Source organism: Neofelis nebulosa, chromosome 9, assembly GCF_028018385.1.
Source record: "Neofelis nebulosa isolate mNeoNeb1 chromosome 9, mNeoNeb1.pri, whole genome shotgun sequence".
Classification (NCBI taxonomy): Eukaryota; Metazoa; Chordata; class Mammalia; order Carnivora; family Felidae; genus Neofelis; species Neofelis nebulosa.
Window position 1 is genome coordinate 21,595,983 of NC_080790.1, and position 22,690 is coordinate 21,618,672.

The 22,690-nt window shown below is 46.8% G+C and overlaps 1 protein-coding gene across 2 annotated transcripts in view; it reads left to right on the forward strand.

The window, feature by feature from the left end:
* Nucleotides 1-22,690, forward strand: part of DPYSL5 (dihydropyrimidinase like 5) — a 102,632-nt gene that overhangs the window by 55,165 nt on the left and 24,777 nt on the right. For both annotated transcript variants that reach the window (XM_058682805.1, XM_058682804.1), the window contains 3 exons: nt 17,637-17,795; nt 20,674-20,853; nt 21,710-21,778. In XM_058682805.1, the coding sequence (XP_058538788.1) occupies nt 17,637-17,795; nt 20,674-20,853; nt 21,710-21,778 (408 nt within the window). The remainder of the gene's footprint in view (nt 1-17,636; nt 17,796-20,673; nt 20,854-21,709; nt 21,779-22,690) is intronic.

Genomic DNA, 22,690 nt, shown 5'->3' on the forward strand with positions numbered 1-22,690 from the left:
ATTCATCTCTCTCTGTCTCTCGGTTTCCTTCTCTGGAAAATGGAAGATTATAATAGTATTTTATGCGTGTTAATTGAGTTCCTATTTGTAAAGAACTTAAAATAATACTCAGTGCTTACTAAGGACTCTATGAGGGTCCATTAAATCAATCCATCAGTCACCCAGTTGTGCTAATCAAGGACCAACCCTTGGAAAACGATTTGTACAATTTCCTCCTGAGCCTACTACATATTCAACCGTTAGGCATCACACAGGAACTAAAACATTGGATTCCGTTTCTGTTAGGTTAATGATGTGTGTTTTCGATTTCAAATGGAGTCTAATAGTAATGGTGATGAATTCTAGATAATTTTCTCTCTTCTCTCTTTCTCTTAAAAGCAGAAATAGCCAGTCAAACTCTGCAGGCACTCAGGAGCTATTTAAAGATGCCCTGCTTCAGATCAGTTGTCTTGTTTAACAAAACCTTGCCGGCAACTTCTTTCTATGTCCACATTAATTGGGAGGCAAAATGTAGGCCAGGTTGACCCTTCTTAGAACAAATGTAAGAGGAGATCTATCGTTTCTTATAAATTTTATATCTCGTATTGGAAAAAAATCTCCTGTGGTGACCGGGCAACTCCTCAATTTCTAGAATAGTGTTTGCAAAGAATTTATCTATACAGAGATTATTGAATCTTAATAGAATAGAAATAAACGCCCCCTCTGTGATCCTAGATGTACTGGAAAACTCTCATACCTCGTACGAGAAGTTCTGCTTTTATATTCTCATCCTTTGAGGTTTAAAAAAGGAAAATAAAGGGGCGCCTAAGTGTCTCAGTCGGTTAAGTGTCCAACTTTGGCTCAGATCATGATCTCACGGTTCGTGGGTTTGAGCCCTGCGTCGGACTCTGCTGAACGCTTGCTTAGAACCTGGAGCCTGCTTCAGATTCTGTGTCTCCTTCTCTCTGCCCCTCTTCCACTCGTACTCTGTCTCACTCTTTCAAAAATAAATAAATGTTAAAAAAAAGAGACGAAAAATACATCATCTACTATATGTATATTTCAGTGACACGTAGTACATGAATGATGTGGGTTTTTTTTCCTTTCTTCTTTTTCTTTTCTTAAAACCTGCATATTTTTTAGTGGTTCAAGAAATAGTTGAACACAGCCCACGGAAAGCTTCAAAAATCTTGTTTTCTTTGTTTATTTATTGAGAGAGAGAGAGAGAGAGAGAGAGAGAGAGAGCACGAGCTGGGTAGGGACAGAGAAGGGGAGAAAGAGAGAATCCCAAGCAGGCTCTGTGCTGTGAGATTCACAGACTGTGAAATCATGACCTGAGCCCAAATCAAGAGTGGGACACTTAACCCGCTGAGCCTCCCAGACACCCCAAAAACTTCAAAAATCTTCACTGAAAATATCTCTTTTCCCAAACCTTGCTGTAGTTGCCTCGGGTCTGAAGTTGTCCTGTGGTTGTGTTGAATGTAAAGTGTGTCTTAAAATCCCACACTGACTGACAGGTAGAAATGTGCTGAGATGCCACATCTCTTCCCCCGGTGGTTTCCGCCTCACTGTTCCCTCAAGTTATCACTGCAGCCAAGCACATTTTTTCTCCTTCTGATCTCCTTTATTTCTCATTAATTAAAAACTAGGAGCTATAGTGATCCTTAATTAGTGACTACCCCCAGACAAAACTATGGGTCAACCATAGTAAGAACTTTCTCACTGATCAGTTTTTCTCTTTCATACACACGTTCACACACTTTCACATTCTCACACACACGCTCAATCACACACACGCAATTTTAGAGCTAGAAGTGCCATTAAAGATTAAGGAATCCATCCCCTAATCCATAAATAATTTTCGTGTTTAGATTTAAACTCTCCACAGCATTCTCAATATTTAAAAATAAAATTAGGGGCACCTGGTTGGCTTAGTCAGAGGAATATGTGACTCTTGATCCCAGGGTTATGAGTTCAAGCCCCACATTGGGTGTAGAGATTACTTAAATAAAACTTGAAAAAAATAAAAATTAAATTAAATGAAAATTAAACAATATCTGTGGGTGAACTCTTTTGAGGAGGAGTATGAATAGAATAAAGAAGTTCATGATTAGGTAACCTAGGAAACCATCTTTTTTTTATTTTAATCTGTGGGTTTTTTTCTTCAACAAATTAAGACATACAATAAGCCACACATTTTTAAAGTCTATAGTTTGACACATTTTAACATATGTGAAGCCATCACCGTTGATATAATAAACATATTCATCATCCCCAAAAGTTTTTTGTGGCCCTTGTAATCCTTCTCTCTCCCAGATAACCACTGATCTGTTCTCTGTCACAATAGATTAGTTTGCATTTTCTCATGTTTTCATGTAAATGGAATAATACAGTATGTATTCCTTTTTTTGGACTGATTTCTTTCACTCAACATTGTTAAGTTTTTGGTTATTGCAGATAAAGCTACCATGAACATTTGTGTACAAGTGTTTGTGCAGACGTATGTATATTTCCCTGACGTGATTACCTAGCAATGGAGTGTCTAGGTCATATGGTAGGTGTATATTTAGCTTTTTAACAAATTGCCAAACTAGTTTCCAAAGTGATTGTAACATTTTATATTCCTTACAGGCTCTACATCTTTGCCGTCTTGTTATGATCAGTTTTTTGTTTTGTTTTGTTTTGTTTTGTTTTGTTTTTGAGAGTGAGAGAGAGTCAGAGGGAGGGAGAGAGAGAATCTTAAGCAGGCTCCACGTTCAGCACTGAGCCCCATGCAGGGCTCGATCCCATGGCCCTGGGATCATGACCTGAGCCGAAAGCCACCCAGGCACCCCTATGATCGGTCTTTTTAATTTTAACCATTCTAACAGGTGTGTAGTGATACCTCATTGTGAGTTTTTTGTCTTTTGTTTTTGTTTTGTTTTACGAGATCACCAGTTTGTTACAAAAGGATATAACTCAGGAACAACCAGATGGAAAAGGTGCATAGGGCGAGGTTGGGGGAAGAGATGTGAAGCTTCCATGCCCTCTCCGCATGCACCATTGTCCCTACACCTCCATGTGTTCACCAACCCAGAAGCTCTCCTTTGTGGTTTTAATTTGAATTTCTCTAGTGGCTAATGTTGAATGTCTTTACATGTATAGATTCCGTATGTCTTTGGTGAAGCGTTCACAACTTTTGTCCGTGTCTTAATTGAGTTGTGAGTCTTTTTATTAGGTTATTGAAGTTGTTTATATTTTCTAGTTACAAGTCATTTATTGGGTATATGTTTTGCAAATGTTTTCTCCCCGGGCTGTGACTTACCTCTTTATTTTCTGAACAGTGTCTTTTGAAGAGCAAAAGTTTAAAAAAAAATTGTTTTAGAGAGAGAGAACACGCAAGTGGGTGAGAGGGGCAGAGGGAGAGGGAGGGGGAGAGAGAGAGAGAGAGAAAGACAGAGAGAGAGAGAGAGACAGAGAGAGAGAGTCCCAAGCAGGCTCCACGCCCAGCACAGAGCCTGACGTGGGACTCCATCTCACAACCTTGGGATCATGACCTGAGCCGAAATCAAGAGTTGGATGCTTAACCAACAGAGCCACCGAGACGCCCCAAAAGTTTAAAATTTTGAAGTCCCAATTTATCGATTTTTTGTTCATAATTTCTTTTTTGCGCTGTGATCAAGGAATATTTGTGAAATTCAAGGTCACTAAGATTTACCAAATTTTCCATTAGAAAATCCTAGCCCCTACATTTAGGTCTGTAATCCATTTTAAGTTGGTTTTTGTATATGGTAAGGATGGAGGGATTTTTGTGTATGGCTGTCCAATTGTTCCGTGCCATTTGTTGACAAGATTATTATCCCTTGTCAAAAAAGCAGTTGACCATCTATGTGTGGGTTTATTTCTGGACTCTCTTTTCTATTCTTTTGATCTATTTGTCTATCTTTACACCAATACCTCCCTGTCTTGATGCTCGTTACAGTAAGAATTGAGAGCAGGGAGTGTAAGTCCTCCAGCTTTTTCTTCGTTTTCAAAGTTCTCTTGGCTACTTCGTCTTTGGGAGCAAACTTTTTCAGTGCAGGCAGTAAACCAAAAACTGAAGAGGACTGTACACCAAGTGCATTAATCACATACTTGGTAAACATCCTCTGCCCTTAGCGTGGTCCCTTTCTGTCAGCTAAAAGTTAAGACCTTTCTTTAAAATTGTCTCAAGTTGGGGGGTGCCTGGGCAGTTCAGTTGGTTAAGCGTCTGACTTCGGCTCAGGTCATGATCTCACGGTTTGTGAGTTCGAGCCCTGCATCGGGCTCTGTGCTGACATCTCAGAGCCTGGAGCCTGCTTCCGATTCTGTGTCTCCATCTTCCTCTGCCCCTCCCCTGCTTACACACTCTCTCTCTCTCAAAAATAAATAAACATTAAGAAAATTGTTTTAATTTTCTCAAGTTGGGGCTTCTGGGTGCCTCAGTCAATTAAGCATCCGACTCTTGATTTCGGTTCAGGTCATGATCTCATGGTTCATAGGATCGAGCCCCACGTTGGGCTCTGTGATGACAGCATGGAGCCTGCTAGGGATTCTCTCTGTCCCTCTCTCTCTGCCCCTCCCCTAGTTGTGCTGTCTCTCTCAAAATAAATAAACTTTAAAAAAAAAACCATACAATTTTCCTAAGTTGTTTGGAGGTGGGGCGGGGGGAGGAAGCTATGAGTGTGTGTGTGTGTGTGTGTGTGTGTGTGTGTGTGTGTGTGTGTTAAAAGAAACTTTATTGGGTGTTGGGGGTCCAGGTCCATGGAGGATGTTGTCCTCCATGATCCCGGGCTATGACGTCATGGGGAAGAGCCATTCAGCTCCCTCTCTGCCTTATAGTTGGTCAGTGGCAAATAGGGGTAGCCTGGGGAGTACCGAGTGAACTGGAGGAGTATAAAACTTTTGTGGACTGGAATTGCAACCACTGAGCCATTGCCACCCCATCCTTGCCCCCGTCAGGTTTCCATTCTTTTTGGTGTCCCTCCTTACCACCAAGCCTGGTGGACTGGCCTGAGTCACTTGCCAGACTTAAGATACTCTAGAACTGATGTTTGGGAGAGTACTCTAGCTCCGAATCTCTATGCCCTAGACTTACTGGACCATCAAAGAGCATTTTTTTTCCTGCTGTGTGGAAAATACAGAGTCCACAATGGAGCACATTGAGCCTCTGACGGGCTCTGGGGTCCCAGGCCCCCAGGTGGCTCCTGGCGGTGCATGACTCTCCACCGGGACCCACAGATGAGCTTCTGTCCCCTGCTTCCTACAAGAGGGGTGTGCTGAGCTGTCAGGCCTGGACTCAGGCCCATTTGTCAGAGCACTTCTCTATCCATCATCCACTTATTTTGATCTTTAAAGCCCCCCCCCCCACTTAATATTATCTTATTATCCTTCCTCTCCAGGGGGGAATGCTGAGTCTCAGAAGAGTGAAATTCTTGCTATCCATGGTAATCGGTGCAGGGACAGGTCTGCCTGCCTCCCAACCTTGACTCCAGCCCCATTCCTGGACGCCATGTATCCAGGGAAGCCCCAAGGCAGCCTCCCTCGGCAGTTTGATGGTATTGTTATCAATTAGCTTTGGAACCAAAATGAGAACTCACCCACATCAGAGTAGACGAGGAAAGGAGAGCAAGGTGGGTGACATGCGGCTTATTTCTGGATTGTTGATAAATCCCTCCTCTCTGGCATCCATGGGCAGCCTGGACTTACAGTAAAGATGGTCGTGCCCTGATGCCTGTAAACTTTCCCGCTTTGGGATTAGAAGGGGCTCTGCTAAAGAGGAGGATGACAAAGGGCCTCTCTGTGCGGCTCTATTTTAGAATGGTTCCCCCAGGCCCCTTGGCTTCTTAGAAGCTGGCAGCACATTCTCTCCGCCACATAACTCCGTTTGAGGATCATCTCCAGTCTCCATGGTAACTGCATGTCGGGAGACAGCCTGCTCTGTACTGTGGCTTTGTATTAAACACAATGAATTTAAATTGGATGCTCGGCAGTGAAGATAATCATTCTGGATCAGAGAGAAGCCTGGAGCTCCTCATTTCATAATTTTGGATGTTGGCACAATTCTCAGATTGAGCCCTGTAATTCAAGCCCAAGCCCCACCTACCCCTCTGTTTCTAAACTGCAGTTAGGTCCAATTTCACTTGGGCTTTTCTCCAGCTTTTCACAGAGGAGTCTTGGAGCCAGGGAGCCCCTCAGTCAGGTCAGGGCTATCCTGAGCTCTAGAAGGGGCAGCATAATGTAAAAGAAACTTGGGGGCTCTGGAATCAGATGGACCCTCATTCAGTCTGGCTGTGTGACTTCCTCTGAGCCCGTTTTCTTTTTAATTAAAAGAAAATTTTTAGTGTTTATTTTTGAGAGAGAGACACAGACAGAGTGTGAGCAGGGGAGGGGCAGAGAGAGAAGGAGACCTAGAATCTGAAGCAGGGTCCAAGGTCTGAGCTGTCAGCACCGAGCCCGACACGGGGCTCGAACTCACGAACTGTGAGATCATGACCTGAGCTGAAGTCGCATGCTTAACCAGCTGAGCCACCCAGGCGCCCCTACCTGTTTTCTTATCTGTCTCTATAATTTTTTCATCCTCCCTGGCTGAACTCTGTACCCATCATAAATATAACTCCCCCATTGTCCTCTCCCCGCCCCCAGCCTCTGGCAACTACCATTCTACTTTTGTCACTGTGAGTTTGACCACCCTGGGTCCCTCATATATGTAGGTTCATACAGTCTTTGTTCATTTGTGATGGGCTTATCTCTCTTTGCGTAATGCCCTCAAGCTTCAACTGTGTTGTAGCACACGTCAGAATTTCCTTCCTTTTTAAGGCTGGATAACATTCATATATACCACACTTTATTTATCAGTCTGTCCATCATTGGACACTTGGGTTCGTTCCAGCTTCTGGCTGTCATGAATAATGCTGTGACCACATATATCTGTCTGAGTCCTTGCTTTCAATTGGAGACTCATTTTGAGGAGCAAATACAATGTTAAGGGGCACCTGGGTGGCTCAGTAGGTTAAGCATCCAACTCTCGGTTTCGGCTCAGGGCATGATCGCACTCTTCGTGAGTCTGAGCTCCACATCGGGCTCTGCGCTGACAGTGCAGAGCCTGTTTGGGATTCTCTGCCCATACCCTACGCCCTGCGTGCGTTCTCTCTCTCTCTCTCTCTCTCTCTCTCTCTCTCTCTCTCTCTCTCTCTCATAATAAATAAACGTTTAAAAAAATAATAAATATTAAGAACACTGCACACAGTAGGCCATCAGTAAACGTTAATTTCTTTCCTGAGTGTGAGTTCAGGCGGCGTTAACTGCCACAGTGGTCTGCTGGCTTCGGTGAGAATGATGTCACTTTCTACTGAGCAAGCTGCTTCTGTGTCCCCGCAACATGCTCATCTGCCGTGTCTGGGAATTAACACAGTTCGTTCCGTGGTTTAAAGGAAATGTCTTAACCATGAAAACGGGCATCGTCTCATGCATGCTTTTACATTCTCCCACCAGTTGGTATGCATGTATCCCTGCTTCCAGAAACGACAAGATGTTAGGGCTGATGTATGTACTTCCTTATCGGTTGTCTATTTTAAGTCTTCCCTCTGGGAGACCCTGATGCAGGGGTGAGATCACCCCAGGCTGTGAGATTCTGTGCTTCGTAACTGTTTCACAGGCATCAGATCTGTTCTGAGCATTACAGAAGAGTATGGGATTTGGAGGGAAGATACCTAGACCCCAGTTCTGGCCCACCTCTCAAACACTGAGGTGAGGAAAACGTCTGTCGCCCGTGGTGGTTGTGAAGATTAGATGAGGGAAGTACTTTGCTGTGTGACCCGCTCCTGGAGCAGCCCGTGCCCTGGGGGAGAAAGGGACCAGGTCCTTGGGCTGGGGGGGGCAGCTGTCCAGGAGATCCTCCCTGGGTCAAGTTTCATCCAAAGTCCCTATAGTAGGGGTGACTCTCCACTGCCTTGGGCACCTCCAGGGGTGGGAATCCCAGAGCTCAGGAACTGTCTTTCCTGCGGGGTAGCCCTTCCAGGCCACCGGGCGGCTGCAGCCCCCAAGAGAGTCAGAGCCCCTTTGTACTCAGGAATTTGAGACAGAAGGGGAGGAGGTGGAGGGCTCTTGCCAGCCTCCTGACCTGCGTGCGACCCAGCTGCTCCCTGCAGCAGGCTGTCAGGCCTGTTCTTTATTGCTGAGGCTGGCGGGAGGAGGGGAGATGGGGATCTCACACCGCATCCCAGACCCTTCGCTCACTCCTCAGCAGTGCTGCTCGCGGTGGTAGCGTGTGTGCCCCGAGTCTACCTGTTGAGATCCTGCCTCCACGCACTGCTTACGAACGTAAAAATGCAAATGTCACTCTAAGCCCCAACCAAACTCTGGGCCAGCCCTGAGATGCCTCCCTCCTGATGCTGCGCTGGACCTCTGCCTCGAGCCAGCCCTGTTCCCTGGGCTCCCCGCTCCCTCAGTTCTCCCAGGCTGCTTCCCCTGCACCCGCTGCCAGCCTCACCGGTCCCTCAGAGCAGCATGTCGATTCCAGCCCTCTCTAGTTGATTCTGCGTGTAACTCCCATAGGAGCATTGGCTCAGTGCCACACTCCTAATTTTCCCACCCCTTGCCTCCGGGAATTTGATTCTACTTCCCATTTTGCTAAGGGGTCTGGGACCCCTTCTGATCATCTCCTCCTTTCTCTGTTACCCTCCCCTCTTGAATGGATGGAAAGAGGGGTGCCTCCCAGCCTAACAGATATGAAGATCAGCCCTCAGGTTTCCTCATCGGAGTAATGGGCACAATAACGCACCTCTTTCGCAGGGTCGTTGTGAGAATTCACGGGGCACAGAGCACAGGCTCAGTGGGCGTCGGTTACCGTTAGTGATGTTAGTGATGTTCGCCTCCGCTGGGTTGACACTCAGCTCTATCTTAAGGCAAACGAAAACTCCCTTTCTTCTTCTTTGTCTTCTGAGAAACAGCTTCCACCTGTCTCTTCCGTCCCCACCCCCAAATTCAGGGCCATGACAATGCAGCCGGCACCCCACAGCCAGGGTCATGTTCTGAAGCCATACGTCATGTTCTTCCCCTGCCCGGAAGCCTGCTGTGACCACAGACGCGTCCAGGGCTGGGGGTGTAGCTAGCGTCCTGTCTGTAAATGTGCTCCTAACCGCCCCCTCCCAAGCTCCCTCAGGACCACCGCCGGCATAGCACATGAGCTGCTGAACTTTGCTGACCGGACAGAATCCAGGTTCGGCAAGGTCCTCACATGTTTGGTCCTAATCAGACCTGCCTTGGCCCAAACCAGACAGGTGTGCTGTCTATCCTCCGGCCGCGCCCCCCCCCCGCCCCGCCTTTGCCCACACCATCATGCCCGCCTTCCGGCTCTCAGCCTGCCTATTTGCACTTGATGGTGTCATCAGGAGGAATGCTATCTTTGCCCTGTACTCTTACAGTACTTAGCAGTCGTTTCTATTACAAATGAAGCTGTTTCTTGTCCTGTTTGCCAGCCACACTCTAAGTGCCTCAGGTGCTTACATTTCTCGCCTTTCTGGACCATCTGATACACGTGATAGAGGGCACACGGTGTGCACATTAGTGCTACCTACAAGTTATGCTTACTGGTGATAATCGCTACCATTTATTGGGCTCCGACTATGTGCAGGCACTGCACTAGGTACTTTACATGCATTATCTCATTTAACTATTGTGACCCCATGGGTATATATCATTATCCTCATTTTACAAATAAGGAAATGGAGGGGCACCGGGGTGGCTCAGTCGGTTAAGCATCCAACTTCGGCTCAGGTCATGATCTTATGGTTGGTGGGTTTGAGCCCTGCATCAGTCTGTGTGCTGACAGCCTGGAGCCTGCTTCTGATTCTCTGTCTCTCTCTCTCTCTCTCTCTCTCTCTGCCCCTCCCCCACTCACGCTCTTGTCTTTTTCTCTCCCTCTCTCTCTCAAATATAAATAAACATTTAAAAAATGAGGAAATGGAACTCAGAGATTAAACAGCTTGTCCAAGGTCTTACAACTAAGTGTAAGTGTCTTACAACTAGGATTTAAACCTGGATCTGCCTGCCTTAAAGGCTGATTCTTGTCACTATACTGTTTTGCCTCTAAATATGACATTAATATGCCTTTACGTGACAGGCGGATTAAATGTGGGAAAATGTCCTTTTCTCGAAATGCGTTGTAACTGAAGGTTGCCTGTTTTCTCTGCAGAAAAATCAAAGAATGAAGTGCGAGTTTTAGATATGGTAATGTTTAGGGTAAGAGCACTGCAAAATCAGAGGTGGGACCAGGCCCCAGATGGTGTGGGAGAGGCCATGGACCCAGAAGGTAGGCGTGGAAAGTAAAAGGAAGTTTGGGAGTGCGATTAATTGCGAACGCACAGTTTGGAGAAAACCAGTCAGCTGCAAGCTGCTCAACAGGCTGTAAATCATGGGTGGAGAAAAGACTTGAGAGCTGTATGTAGCAGGAGGGACAGAAAGGGTAGCCCCAGGGAACTGATCACACATCAAATGGATGCTCTGCAGAAAAGCTAGGGTTGTTTTTGTTTTTGTTTTGTTTTGTTTTCACAGAAAAGAGGCATTTGATAGAAAGAGGTTGGGGTGACTCTGAAGGAGAATGGATGGGGCAGTGGTCAGAGCAGAGGTCAGCACTCAAGCGGCCTGGAAGGGAATTGTCAGAGAGCTGGCTTGAGTTGGCAGTAAAGCTAAGTAAAGTTAAGAGTCTCATCACCCTACATCAGGCAAGTGTAAGAGCCTCATCACCTTACATCAGGCAAGTGTCATGAATAAAGAGGTGGGACTCCTTCTTAAAAGATCATTAAGAAACTTAAGATGATGACAACAAAACATTAAACAATCCAAGCACAGAGCCCTTCTAAATGCAGTGGGCTGCACAGCCCACAAAGCTGGCCCTGGCTGGTGGGCTTGTGTTTCAGGATGAGGAAGATATTTACTGAGTGCCAGGCATGGTTCTAAGTACCATAGATGTATCATCTCACTTGATGAAGTGCTCAGGTCCTCCGTTTGGAAAGCTTCTCAAGTTCCAGGACTTGAGTGGTATTTAAGAACTGGCTTTCCAGGGGTGCCTGGGCAGCTCAGTCGGTTCGTTGGGTGTCTGACTTCGGCTCAGGTCATGATCTCATGGTTCGTGAGTTCAAGCCCCGTATTGAGCTCTGTGCTGACAGCTCAGAGCCTGGAGCCTGCTTCAGATTCTGTGTCTCCCTCTCTCTCTGCCCCTCCCCTGCTCATGCTCTCTCTCTCTCTCTCTCAGGTAAATATTGGGGGGGGGGGAGGGGGAAGGCTTTCTAAAGGGCCAGTAAGCAACCAACAGATCCCTGATGGTGCAGGAAGTTACTCCGAGCAAGAGAGGAATCACCGAGCTGGTGATTTTATTTCTCTTGTACTTTGGGAGATTGTGAATAAAAGAAGAGAATTTTCATGTGCAAAGAAAAAGAACTGGTTCAGTGATTCCAAGAGAAGCAGATCTAGCTGAACCGACGATGGCTTTCCCAGCTGCATTAGGAAATGTAGAAATGTTTGCTTGACGCTCAGCCTACAAAACACATCCAAATACTTGTTATTTGGTTCTCAATGCTGTAGCGTCCCCCCTTTAAAGATTAAGTTGCCCTTGATCGATAGGTCTAGGTAGCGGCAGATCCTGCTTTTCCGATTCCAATCACCCCCCCAAACACACCCCTTTTCTATGTGCTATATGAAAATACACTCCAGGAAGCCTCTCCCTCTTCCCCCGTGAAAAGCCCCACGAATTATCTCTGGCTCAAGTGCCTTCTCAACAGCGGAGCACAAAGTTTGTGCCTTGACTTACTGGTTCAGCCTTGGAACAAGCTGCTTCTTTGACAGAAGGGTTGCAGGGCAGGGGCAGGAGGGTGAAATTGGAAGATTAAAAAAACCATTGCTACTGGGAAACCAGCAAAACGTGATTCGAGCTGCAGCAATGCAGAAGATAAGTGAGTGATTCTCCAAAGAGCTCTGTCCTGACAAAGGCAAGGAGGGCCAGTACACTCTTCTCTCCAATACTGTGATGGCAGCAAATAAGTCCTATTTTTCTGAAGTTTCTTTCCAACTTGCTGAGCATGGCCCTGGTCAATACAGAGACCCTGCGTGCCCCACAGGGGTCCGTCCGATGACTTCTGACGCATAAAGATGACATTTATATCCGGTTTAGGTTTAGTTTCAGTAAGTGTATGCCTGGAAAGTCGGTCAGAAAATGGATCCCCATTAAGCACGTTGGGTTTTATTAGGAAACAAATGGAGGTGACATTACTGGGCATCAGATAAACCCAGACTTATCCAGCAGAATATCAAATATGTCAGAGACAAATCATGGTAACCCTTTGAAACACTAAAATTATGTTTCATCTCTGCCAAATGTGCATCATGATGCTGTGTCTGTTGGTTAAACAAATAGTCCCAGTGTCCGTGTTAACTTAATAGTGAGAGATGTGAAGTCCCACATTCACGATTAAAACCAATGCCACATTCTCAATGGGGATGCTTGGCTGGGCAGCAGTGTATGTAAAAAATTAAGGGCTTGCGTTGGTAAATGGGCAGACTTCGTCAGCCACCAGGCTCCAGGAGGCGCTGGTGAGTTAGCCCGTCCGTGGTCCGGCGTGGTATAATTGGGGGTGCGCATGTGCACGAAGCTACAACTCCACTTCCGGGCGACGTATACCCTGAAAGTGGGGACCGTTCATGTGTGTGCAAGAATCCTCAAGCGCCATGTGTAGCGGTAAATGCCCATGAATTAGAACCGAATATGTACATGGAGGAGTATTCATACAATTAATTAATTAGAATGGAAGAAATAAATCTTAAAGATGTTGAATTTTTAAAAAGCATGTTGCAAAAAGGTACGGATAGTACTTGGTGTAAATTTTTAAAATTCACGAAACAAACATAGTAAAAGCATGAAAACAGAGATGGGATGATCCACCTCAGGGGAGAGGGATAGGGAACAGGATGGAGGGTTTTGGTTGTATTGGTTTTTTTTTTTTTTTTTTTTTTCATTTTTTTTAACATTTATTCATTAAAAATTTTTTTTTAACATTTATTTATTTTTGAGAGACAGAGAGACAGAGCATGAACAGGGGAGGAGCAGAGAGAGAGGGAGACACAGAATCCAAAGCAGGCTCCAGGCTCTGAGGTGTCAGCACCGAGCCTGTCGCGGGGCTCGAACTCATGAACCATGAGATCCTGACCTGAGCCGAAGTCGGTTGCTTAACCAACTGAGCCACCCAGGCGCCCCTGTATTTCATTTTTTTTTAAATGTGTTTTAAACAACAGCAAAATGTTAACATCTGTTATGTTTGACTAGTGGGTTCATGCCTGTGTGTTATTTTCTATACTTTTACCGTATGGTTGAAATGTTACATAACTTTAAAAGAAAATATTTTAAACACACAAGCATGGTTAACTAAACTTTAAGTAATTTTTAGCTTCTTCCAAATTTATGTTTAAAATAGATATTATAAATAAAGTAATTGATTCTATTAAGTAAATTTCAGAAAACTAGAAAAAAATAACTCAGACTCTCATCACTGAAAACAGTCCTTGTTAATGTTTTGGTATATTTCCTTCCATGTTTTTCCTTGTGTGGGTGCCTGTGTGTTTAAACATCCTTCTAAGCATCTTGGGTACACATATTGAATTCTGTCTTTTTCGCTCATTACAGTATCACCCTTTTTCCATGTTATGACTTAGCCTCCATGAACATCATTTCTATTGACTTCCGTTAAACATTGTCCACAGCTTGCTTAACCCACACCATTTTTTGCAGAAAAACAGGAACATTCAGTAGTCACACGGTCATATATTCATAAACATAATCCTTTTGAAATCCTCGGGAACAGGATTGGGTCATGCTCTCTGTTGATTTCTACAAGGATGTTTTATGTGGGATGACAGTAAAAAGGTCTGTCACATCTGTGATATCACATTCCCAGGAAGACAGAGCTTGTCGGCATTCGTCCCGTGGGTTGGAACTGTACATATTTTAAAAGCCAGCTATGTGTGTCTCTTGCCTGAGAGGAAACAAGTGCTCATACACCCTTGTACATCCAGCATCTGGTCTGGGCTCCTGAACCCGCAGCTGGGGGAGTATTTGCTGATCCTGTTAAACTCTTGTTTTGAGGCCTGAGGTTAATAGTAGAAATAATTATTGCAGATATTTATGTGCTCCTTCCCAGCTTATAAAGGCTCTCACATCCATGGCCACCTGATGTCCTCTGGGAGGGGAGGTCCGAGTGGGTATACAGCTGGCACTGGATTACAGCCAGAAAGTGGGAAAGTCAGGACCACTGCCCAGTGACACCTACCTGAACTCTTCAGTGACTGTCCTTAGACTCAGGCAAGAGGAGCCATGTCTGCCCAGAGCCCCCTGTCCTCTTCCAGACCACACTCTGGGTCCCTGGAATCCCCTAACAGATGACCCTGAGCACTTCTAGGACCTATGTATGCTTGAATCTGTCCTCCTTGGGGGCCAGACCACCAGTGCCTGTTCGCCTAGGTCCACGGGCAGCATTTTGCAGGGAGTGAGCAGATGAGAGGCCTGCGGGCTGCAGGATGAACCCAAAGCAGGGGTGTGGGCTGGGGGCAGTGCAAAGGCTGAAGGCCAGTATCCCCTACGGTGTAGCTCAGAGCTGCAAGGACCCCAAGAACTCCAAATCCAGGCCTGGTCTTCTTGGTCACGTATTTGTCAGAGTAGGAGGATAGGAGGTATTCTGTGTAACAGCTTGATCTGTAACTTTTAACTATTTAGAGATTCAGCACATGGACCTCCTTTTCTACTCTCGCTCTGGGACCCACAGATCTTAAGAAGTCTTGCTTCTCTTATCATCCTATACCGTGCTGTTTCCAGGTCTCCTTTTTTCTACCCAAGGCTACAGACATACTGAGGGGAGTGCAGAAGAAAGCCATCGAGGGGCACCTGCGTGGCTCAGTCGGTTAAGCATCCAACTTCCGCTGAGATCATGATCTGACGGTTCCTGAGTTCCAGCCCAGCGTAGGGCTCTGTGCTGGGCTCTGTGCTGGCCGCTCAGAGCCCGGAGCCTGCTTCGGATTCTGTGGCTTCCTCGCTCTCTGCCCCTCTCCCACTCATGCTCTGTCTCTCAAAAAAAAAAAAAAAAAAAAAAAGTGAATAAACGTTAAAAACAAAAAGAATCTAGAACCACAGAAAAATAAAACAATTTAGTGTATAAAATCCCAATAGATAACCCCACCTGCACCCCCATCTCTGCATATAAAGGCAAAAAATGCATTTCGGGGCAGAATAGAGTACAACCACCTGCTATGAGGATGAATCAGCCTGACACGATCGGGATCACAAATAGAAGCCAGCTAGTAAAGCCACAATCAGCGGCTCTTCCCCTTCTCTCATTTCCCCCCCGCCCCCGCCCCCCGCCATTCTGGTTACCCATCTCTGCCACAGAACTACCGCCCTCTGTTGGTTGCTTTAAGCCATGCAAGAAGTTGGACCTCTGAACTCAACGGCAACAGGGGAAGTGGTCTCCCAGCCAGGGACAACAAGGAGAATCTGTGTTGCGAGAGTTTTAATTGTTTGGCCGCTGAACTTTTTTTTTTTTTTCAGTTCCCCATTCCCCAGCAATATTTCTGATCTGATTTGTGATCAAGGATTTGACTGACTAGAGAAGCAGGAATCATTAAGACAATTTCATTGTCAGAGATAAACAGTCCAAATCTGGATGGTTAAACACACACATTACGACAGACTTCACTCAGTCCATTTTATTAGAGAACGGTTCAGTTGACTTTCCCAACGGTCCAGGAAGGAAGCTAATTTAGGTAAAGCTTAGAGAGGTTAAGTAGCTATTATAGTAGCTATTATAGGTAAAGCATCTCAGAGAGGTTAAGTAATGTGGCTGAAGTTATCCAGCTGGGAGGTGGCGAGCGGGGACTCAAGTTTGGGCTCATCTAAGTTATTGCAATGACCCAAAAAGAAAGACAGGTTTTGTCCAGACTTACTCATTGGGAAAAGAGAGTCACCTTCTATCGGAGCACTCCGAGTAGTGGAGCTCTCTCTTTTTTTTTCAACGTTTTTTTTTTTTTTTTTTTTTTTTATTTTATTTATTTTTGGGACAGAGAGAGACAGAGCATGAACGGGGGAGGGGCAGAGAGAGAGGGAGACACGGAATCGGAAACAGGCTCCGGGCTCCGAGCCGTCGGCCCAGAGCCCGACGCGGGGCTCGAACCCACGGACCGCGAGATCGTGACCTGGCTGAAGTCGGACGCTTAACCGACTGCGCCACCCAGGCGCCCCGCTCTCTCTTAATTATTCTATTTTGATGAAGTTTTGTTGGGGAACAACACATTAACGTGGAACAACCTTTGGTCAATGCTAGTTCTGGAGGCTTGTGCAGGTCACCTGACAAAATTGGCTTTAAAAAAAAAAGTGTATGTGTGGGTGGGGGAGGTGGAGCTTTAATACAGATTTAGCCATTATTCCTGGAATTACAAGAGAGGCTTTTTAAAGATTTCTTGTTAAGTGATGTCATGTGGAGATTGTGAATAGGATAATTTTTCATTGATAAATCATACAGGGACCGGGGCGCCTGGGTGGCGCAGTCGGTTAAGCGTCCGACTTCAGCCAGGTCACGATCTCGCGGTCCGTGAGTTCGAGCCCCGCGTCAGGCTCTGGGCTGACGGCTCGGAGCCCGGAGCCTGTTTCCGATTCTGTGTCTCCCTCTCTCTCTGCCCCTCCCCCGTTCATGCTCTGTCTCTCTCTGTCCCAAAAATAAATAAAAAATGTTGACCAAAAAAAAAAAAAAAAAAAAAAATCATACAGGGACCTAAAAACTGCTCCATCTCAAACAAGATAAATGGAAATGAACTTAGCGTGCTTGGAGAAACTGAACACAAAGGCCTCGATGTTGAAAATGCATATGAAAACTTTGAATAAAATTGTTTCATGGAATATGAGAGAATAAGACAAAACAGTGTATCCAAACTAACATTTTATTCATTAGGATTTAAATATGCATGTGTAGTAGGGCGCCTGGGTGGCTCAGTCGGTTACGCATCCAACTTCGGCTCAGGTCACGATCTCACAGCTCGTGAGTTCGAGCCCCGCGTCGGGCTCTGTGCTGGCAGCTCAGAGCCTGGAGCCCGCTTCGGATTCTGTGTCTCCCTCTCTCTCTGGCCCTCCCCTGCTCATGCTGTCTCTCCCTCTCTCTCAAAAAACAATTTAGAAATTTAAAAAATCTGTGTGTATCACTAAATAAACATTACAAATAGACGTATTATATTGCACTAAACATTTGGTTATGTCATGTATATATTCAAGTTGGTCAAAATTGTTGGGAGTGGAGGGACTCTTCTTTTTGGGAAATAGAGGCTGGCTTTGAGGCTCCAGTGACACACTAAGTGGTTTTTCCAAAGCACTGAGCCACAACCCAGGATGAGGGAGAGACAGGTTTGTGTACTGGATCCAATGGGGTGATGAAGGTTGACACACAGCCTCCAGTGTGTGTCTAGCTCCTCAAAATTTCCCAAGCGTGGCTGCACTGGGGCCTCACAGCCTCTCGCTTAATAGGGTCTGTGGTTGTCCTGAAGGTCCACCCAAGGACCTCAGGTGTCTCCCTGCGTCAGTGACTCGGATGTGGGAAGGGATGTGACGACACTGCTTTTCCCGTCCCCCACAGGCGGCACTAGTCGGAGGCACCACCATGGTCATCGGCCACGTCCTGCCTGACAAGGAGACCTCTCTCGTGGAAGCCTACGAGAAGTGTCGGGGTCTGGCCGACCCCAAGGTCTGCTGTGACTATGCCCTGCATGTGGGGATCACCTGGTGGGCACCCAAGGTAACAGTGCTGGGTAGAATCCCGAAAGAATAAGTGCTTTTTTTAGGGAGAGGGGCCATTTGGGTGGAGTCAGCTGGGGTGGGGTGCTCTCCCACAGGTAGGGGACGCCCCCCACCATCCTAACTCCCCCAGATGCCAAAAGAAAAGAACACATGATTCCACAAGGGGGTGACAAGGCTTGTTCTGCTTAATTTCAAGAGCCAGTGTTCCAGCAGACCCAGAGGGCCTGAGACCAGAGGCCTGGGGAACGCCAGCTGACTCCTTGCTCAGACCACAAAGCTCTCAACGTGTCTTGATACTCTTCATCGGGTGCCACTTCTGCTGAGTAGCGGGCTTGGCAAGAGTCAGGCTCCAGGGGACGTATTGTTTTCATGCCAGAAGTGACAGCATGGACCTGAGGTCTCCGAACAGAACAAGAGAGTCCTGTCCTGGCTCCGTGCCACCTGGATAAATGGGACTGGGCCACTTTTTTCCTCCTGGGGCCTGGCTCCTGCTCTGAGAGCCCCGAGGCTGCTTCTGGCCTGTGGCTGAGGCTGGCTCCCACTGAGCCCTTTCTCACTTCAGCCCCTGTGCCCCTCGCTTCTGGCTTTCCCGTCCCCCCGCTGCCCCAGGCCCCAGGGGCAGAGTCTAGTCCCCTCCACCCAGGTTCCCACTTCCTAAAAACAGACATTTAGATTTTGCTTCATTTCTGGAGTTTTACCACTTTTTACCCCAGAGAAGCAGCCTGGATGCCCGTTCCACCACCAATTCTGTACTGGTACAGGTGCCAGGACCTGTGTGGGCATCCTAAGCAAGCACTGGGGCGCCTGGCTGGCTCAGTCAGTCGAGTATGCGGCTCTTAATCTCAGGGTGGTGAGTTCTAGCCCCACATTGGGCATGGAGTTTACTTCAAACAAACAAACAAAAAAAACAAACAACAACAACGAAACAAGCATTGACGTTTTACAAAGTTCTTCAGCTAGGGAGGCTGGTCTAAAGGGCCTGCGTCCCTTCTGAGATGGTAATTAAAAGCCTTGTGTCCTGCCCTTGGGTTTTAGCTTTGAGCGTGGGGCTCCCCCACTCTCCTCTGTTATGTCAGACATGGTCCTTTATGAAAGGCCTTGGAGCCCTCCAACCTTCACACCATGAAGACCTCCCTGCTGGCATTGGGTAAAAGTGCAGACCCACCCTGAATGGCAGCCGGCCCTTATCGGAGGAGGGGGTTTTGTTTATTCTCGATACCCTCCTGGGGGGACGACCTTACCCCGAGCCTCTGTATTCCCTCCCCCCGGAGCTGGCCTGGAATAGGGCGTCCATTCAGATTCTCAGCAACACTGAGGCCAGGCCTGCCCTCCCTAAGTCCCCAGAGGTTGTGGGGACTTCCATGCATCTAGAATTTTAAATTCTTTTTGTTATTATCAAATAATTCTTTTCCTAACTATCGATTTTAGAAAGAGAAAAGAAGCCCATCATTCTGGTTATCCCAACACAACCACTCTTGTTACTTTGGCTTATTTCTCTCCAGTCTTTTTTTTTTTTTTCCATGTGTGCTTTTTACATAGTAACTCCTTCACTTGAGTGTGAGCATTTTCTGTGTGGCTGCATGGTCTTCATGACCATCAGTGCAGTGGCCGCTTCATGTCCTATCAAGGAGATAAACCTCAATTTGTTTTCCTGCTGTCAGACCAACGTTGCTTCCATTTTTCCCCAATGTGAACAATGTTAGGATGAATCTCCATATTCATATAGCCAGGAGGGCCAGCCAGGCGCCCTGGGTCTCAGGAGTTTCAGCATTATTGTGCCTTCTTTGAAATTTTTTTTTTTTTTAAATTTTTTTTTTCAACGTTTTTTATTTATTTTTGGGACAGAGAGAGACAGAGCATGAACGGGGGAGGGGCAGAGAGAGAGGGAGACACAGAATCGGAAACAGGCTCCAGACTCCGAGCCATCAGCCCAGAGCCTGACGCGGGGCTCGAACTCACGGACCGCGAGATCGTGACCTGGCTGAAGTCGGACGCTTAACCGACTGCGCCACCCAGGCGCCCCTGAAATTTTTTTTTTTTAACGTTTATTTATTTTTGAGACAGGGAGAGACAGAGCATGAACGGGGGAGGGTCAGAGAGAGGAGGGAGACACAGAATCTGAAACAGGCTCCAGGCTCTGAGCTGTCAGCACAGAGCCCGACGCGGGGCTCGAACTCACGGACCGTGAGATCATGACCTGAGCTGAAGTCGGACGCTCAACCGACTGAGCCACCCAGGCGCCCCTATTGTGCCTTCTTTGTAACACCACTTCCATTATGGGAGTGGGGAGCACAGGCCTTGGGGGTAAACGCTGTTAATGCATTCACCAATAAGGCTGACTTGGAGTTAGAAACACAAGACAAGCCTATACGACAGCAGAAACATGCCTAGATGGTCACAATATGGTTCCTACGTTTGTGTCATGCTTGACAATTTTCTTTTTTTTTTTATTTAAAAAAAATTGTCCTAATGTTTGTTTATTTTTGAGAGAGAGAAAGACAGAGAACGAGCAGGGAAGGGGCAGAGAGGGAGACACAGAATCCGAAGCAGGAGCCAGGCTCCGAGCTGTCAGCACAGAGCCCGACGCGGGGCCCGAACTCACAAACCGCGAGATCATACCCCGAGCCGAAGACGGACTCTTAACCGACTGAGCCACCCAGGAGCCCCATGCTTGGCAATTTTCAAAGTCCTTCTGCATCCGTTTGCTCACCTGACCTCACAGAGGCCCGGGGGGTGGGCAGAAAGTGAGATACTGCAAGGTTGCAGGTGGCCGTACGGTCATTCCTCCCACTGGCCCCCATCTCCTCCATCCTGGGCCCGTCAGCCTCTTGAACATCTGTACTCACGTGGCATTGCCTTTGCATTTTGCTCTCCAGGTGAAAGCAGAAATGGAGACACTGGTAAGGGAGAAGGGTGTCAACTCCTTCCAGATGTTCATGACCTACAAAGACTTGTATATGCTTCGGGACAGTGAGCTCTATCAAGTGTTGCACGCTTGCAAGGACATTGGAGCGATCCCCCGAGTCCATGCTGAGAATGGGGAGCTCGTGGCTGAGGCAAGGCCATAGAGAATATTGGGGAAGGGGGGCTGGGGCATCAATAGAGACAGTTCTCAGGGGGATTCCTGACCACCCATCACCCATCCCACAATTTTGTCCAGACAAAATGAGTTATAAAAGGCAGTGTGAGATGTTAACACCCCAGGTGACAAATCTTCGTCAGAAAATCCAAACTTGTCTACCGTCTGTCTGTAAAAAAAAAAAAAAAAAAAAAATCTCTTCATAGTCCAAAAGGGTTTCTAAGTCTTAGATGATAATGTCTTAGTTCTAGTGATATGATATTTAAATTCCATGATAGCAAAAGAACTTGGAGCACCTCTAAGAAATATTTTTAATGAGATTTGACATCAGAATAAATGACAGTCAGCTCTCCTCTTTCCTCCGCTTTCCTGTTACCTCTCCCCCACCACCCCTGAGGAACTGAGATATTATAGCAATCTGCTCACTGGTAGATGAATCCCTTTGTACCTCCTGGATCTTAAATAGGATGCTTGGTAAGGGTTATTCTAGGTGTTGCTGGAAACTAGAGATTTGACTAGATTTCCGGTGGGGAAATTCTGCTTTTTCAGACCGATGGTCTTTGATGTCCCAAGCCTATTGGCTAGTTCTAGAACTGGAATTTTAAGAGGAAAAAAAATACGTTCAGTCCTTAGCAAGTGAGGTGCAGGAGAGCCTGGCTGCCAGGGAACCCCATACTTACTCTGCCCTCTTTGGAAGGCGGATACTGCAGAAGTGAGCAAAGCGGCAGCCTATTGGAATGCACGGTGTCCGGCATGCTTTCGTGTCCCTGGGGTTCGTTATTTTCTCGTATCTGTATGGTTCTCTCAATTTTCTTTCTTTTGCTGTTATTCAGGGTGCTAAGGAGGCGCTAGATTTGGGAATCACGGGCCCAGAAGGAATCGAGATCAGCCGCCCAGAGGAGGTGAGGAAAACTGACTCTGCCTCTTCTCAGCTTCTTTCCTGTGGATTCACAGAACCTTTAGGATAGAAGAGGCATCAGTAAATACAAGTTGCATATTATCGCTTTCTCCATGGGTGAAATTCGCATCTGGAAGCTTTTCAGGGAACAGCCATTGCCCTGCGGAGGCTGCCTTGGCCTTGAGCTTCCTTGGGAAAGACTGTTTGGAGGAAACCAGACCCACCTAATTTGATTCTGATTTCAGGGATCTGAGGGAGACCATGTGAGCACATCGGGGGCTGCGTTCCCCAAAAATTGAATGGGGAAGGAAAAGACAGAGTGAAAGTGCTTTCGGGTGTAAGAAGAAATTCCAGATTATAAGCCAGTGATTTTAGTGTTGTAGGAATGAGAGCATCTGAGGAAAACTTTGGACCCTTCCCGCCAGAAACCAGAAGCACATACGTGTCTATACTCTTGCCCCCTTGTTACCATATTAACCACCGCGGTGATCATGAAAAGCCCTGCTCTCCTCTGCCCTCTGGTTTAATCCTGGCACAGTTTGGCAAGGTGCCCACACAAATCCCCAGCGGTCCCCCCGCTAAAGATGTCTGTTCTGGAGGGGACCTCACTGGACAAATCGTGCCTTCTCGTCCTGCGACCCCATTCCGACACCTGCCGTTTGTGAAGAGAAAACTATTGCCCATTTCTTCAAAGCGTCCAATGCAGAGTGGTGGCTGGATGTCCATGAGGGATCGATGGGAGGCCCTGAGGGACGAGGAGCCAGAGACCAGATGTCATAGCACTGCCATCAGACACGCAAGGCCCTGTGAGGACCTGTAAGGACAGGAGTGGGCGGGTGGTCACAGGACTGGGCTTTGTTCAGTTGTATGAGGGGAAAAAGCCAAGCTCTGGCTGTAGGGTATTAATAGCGAGAGT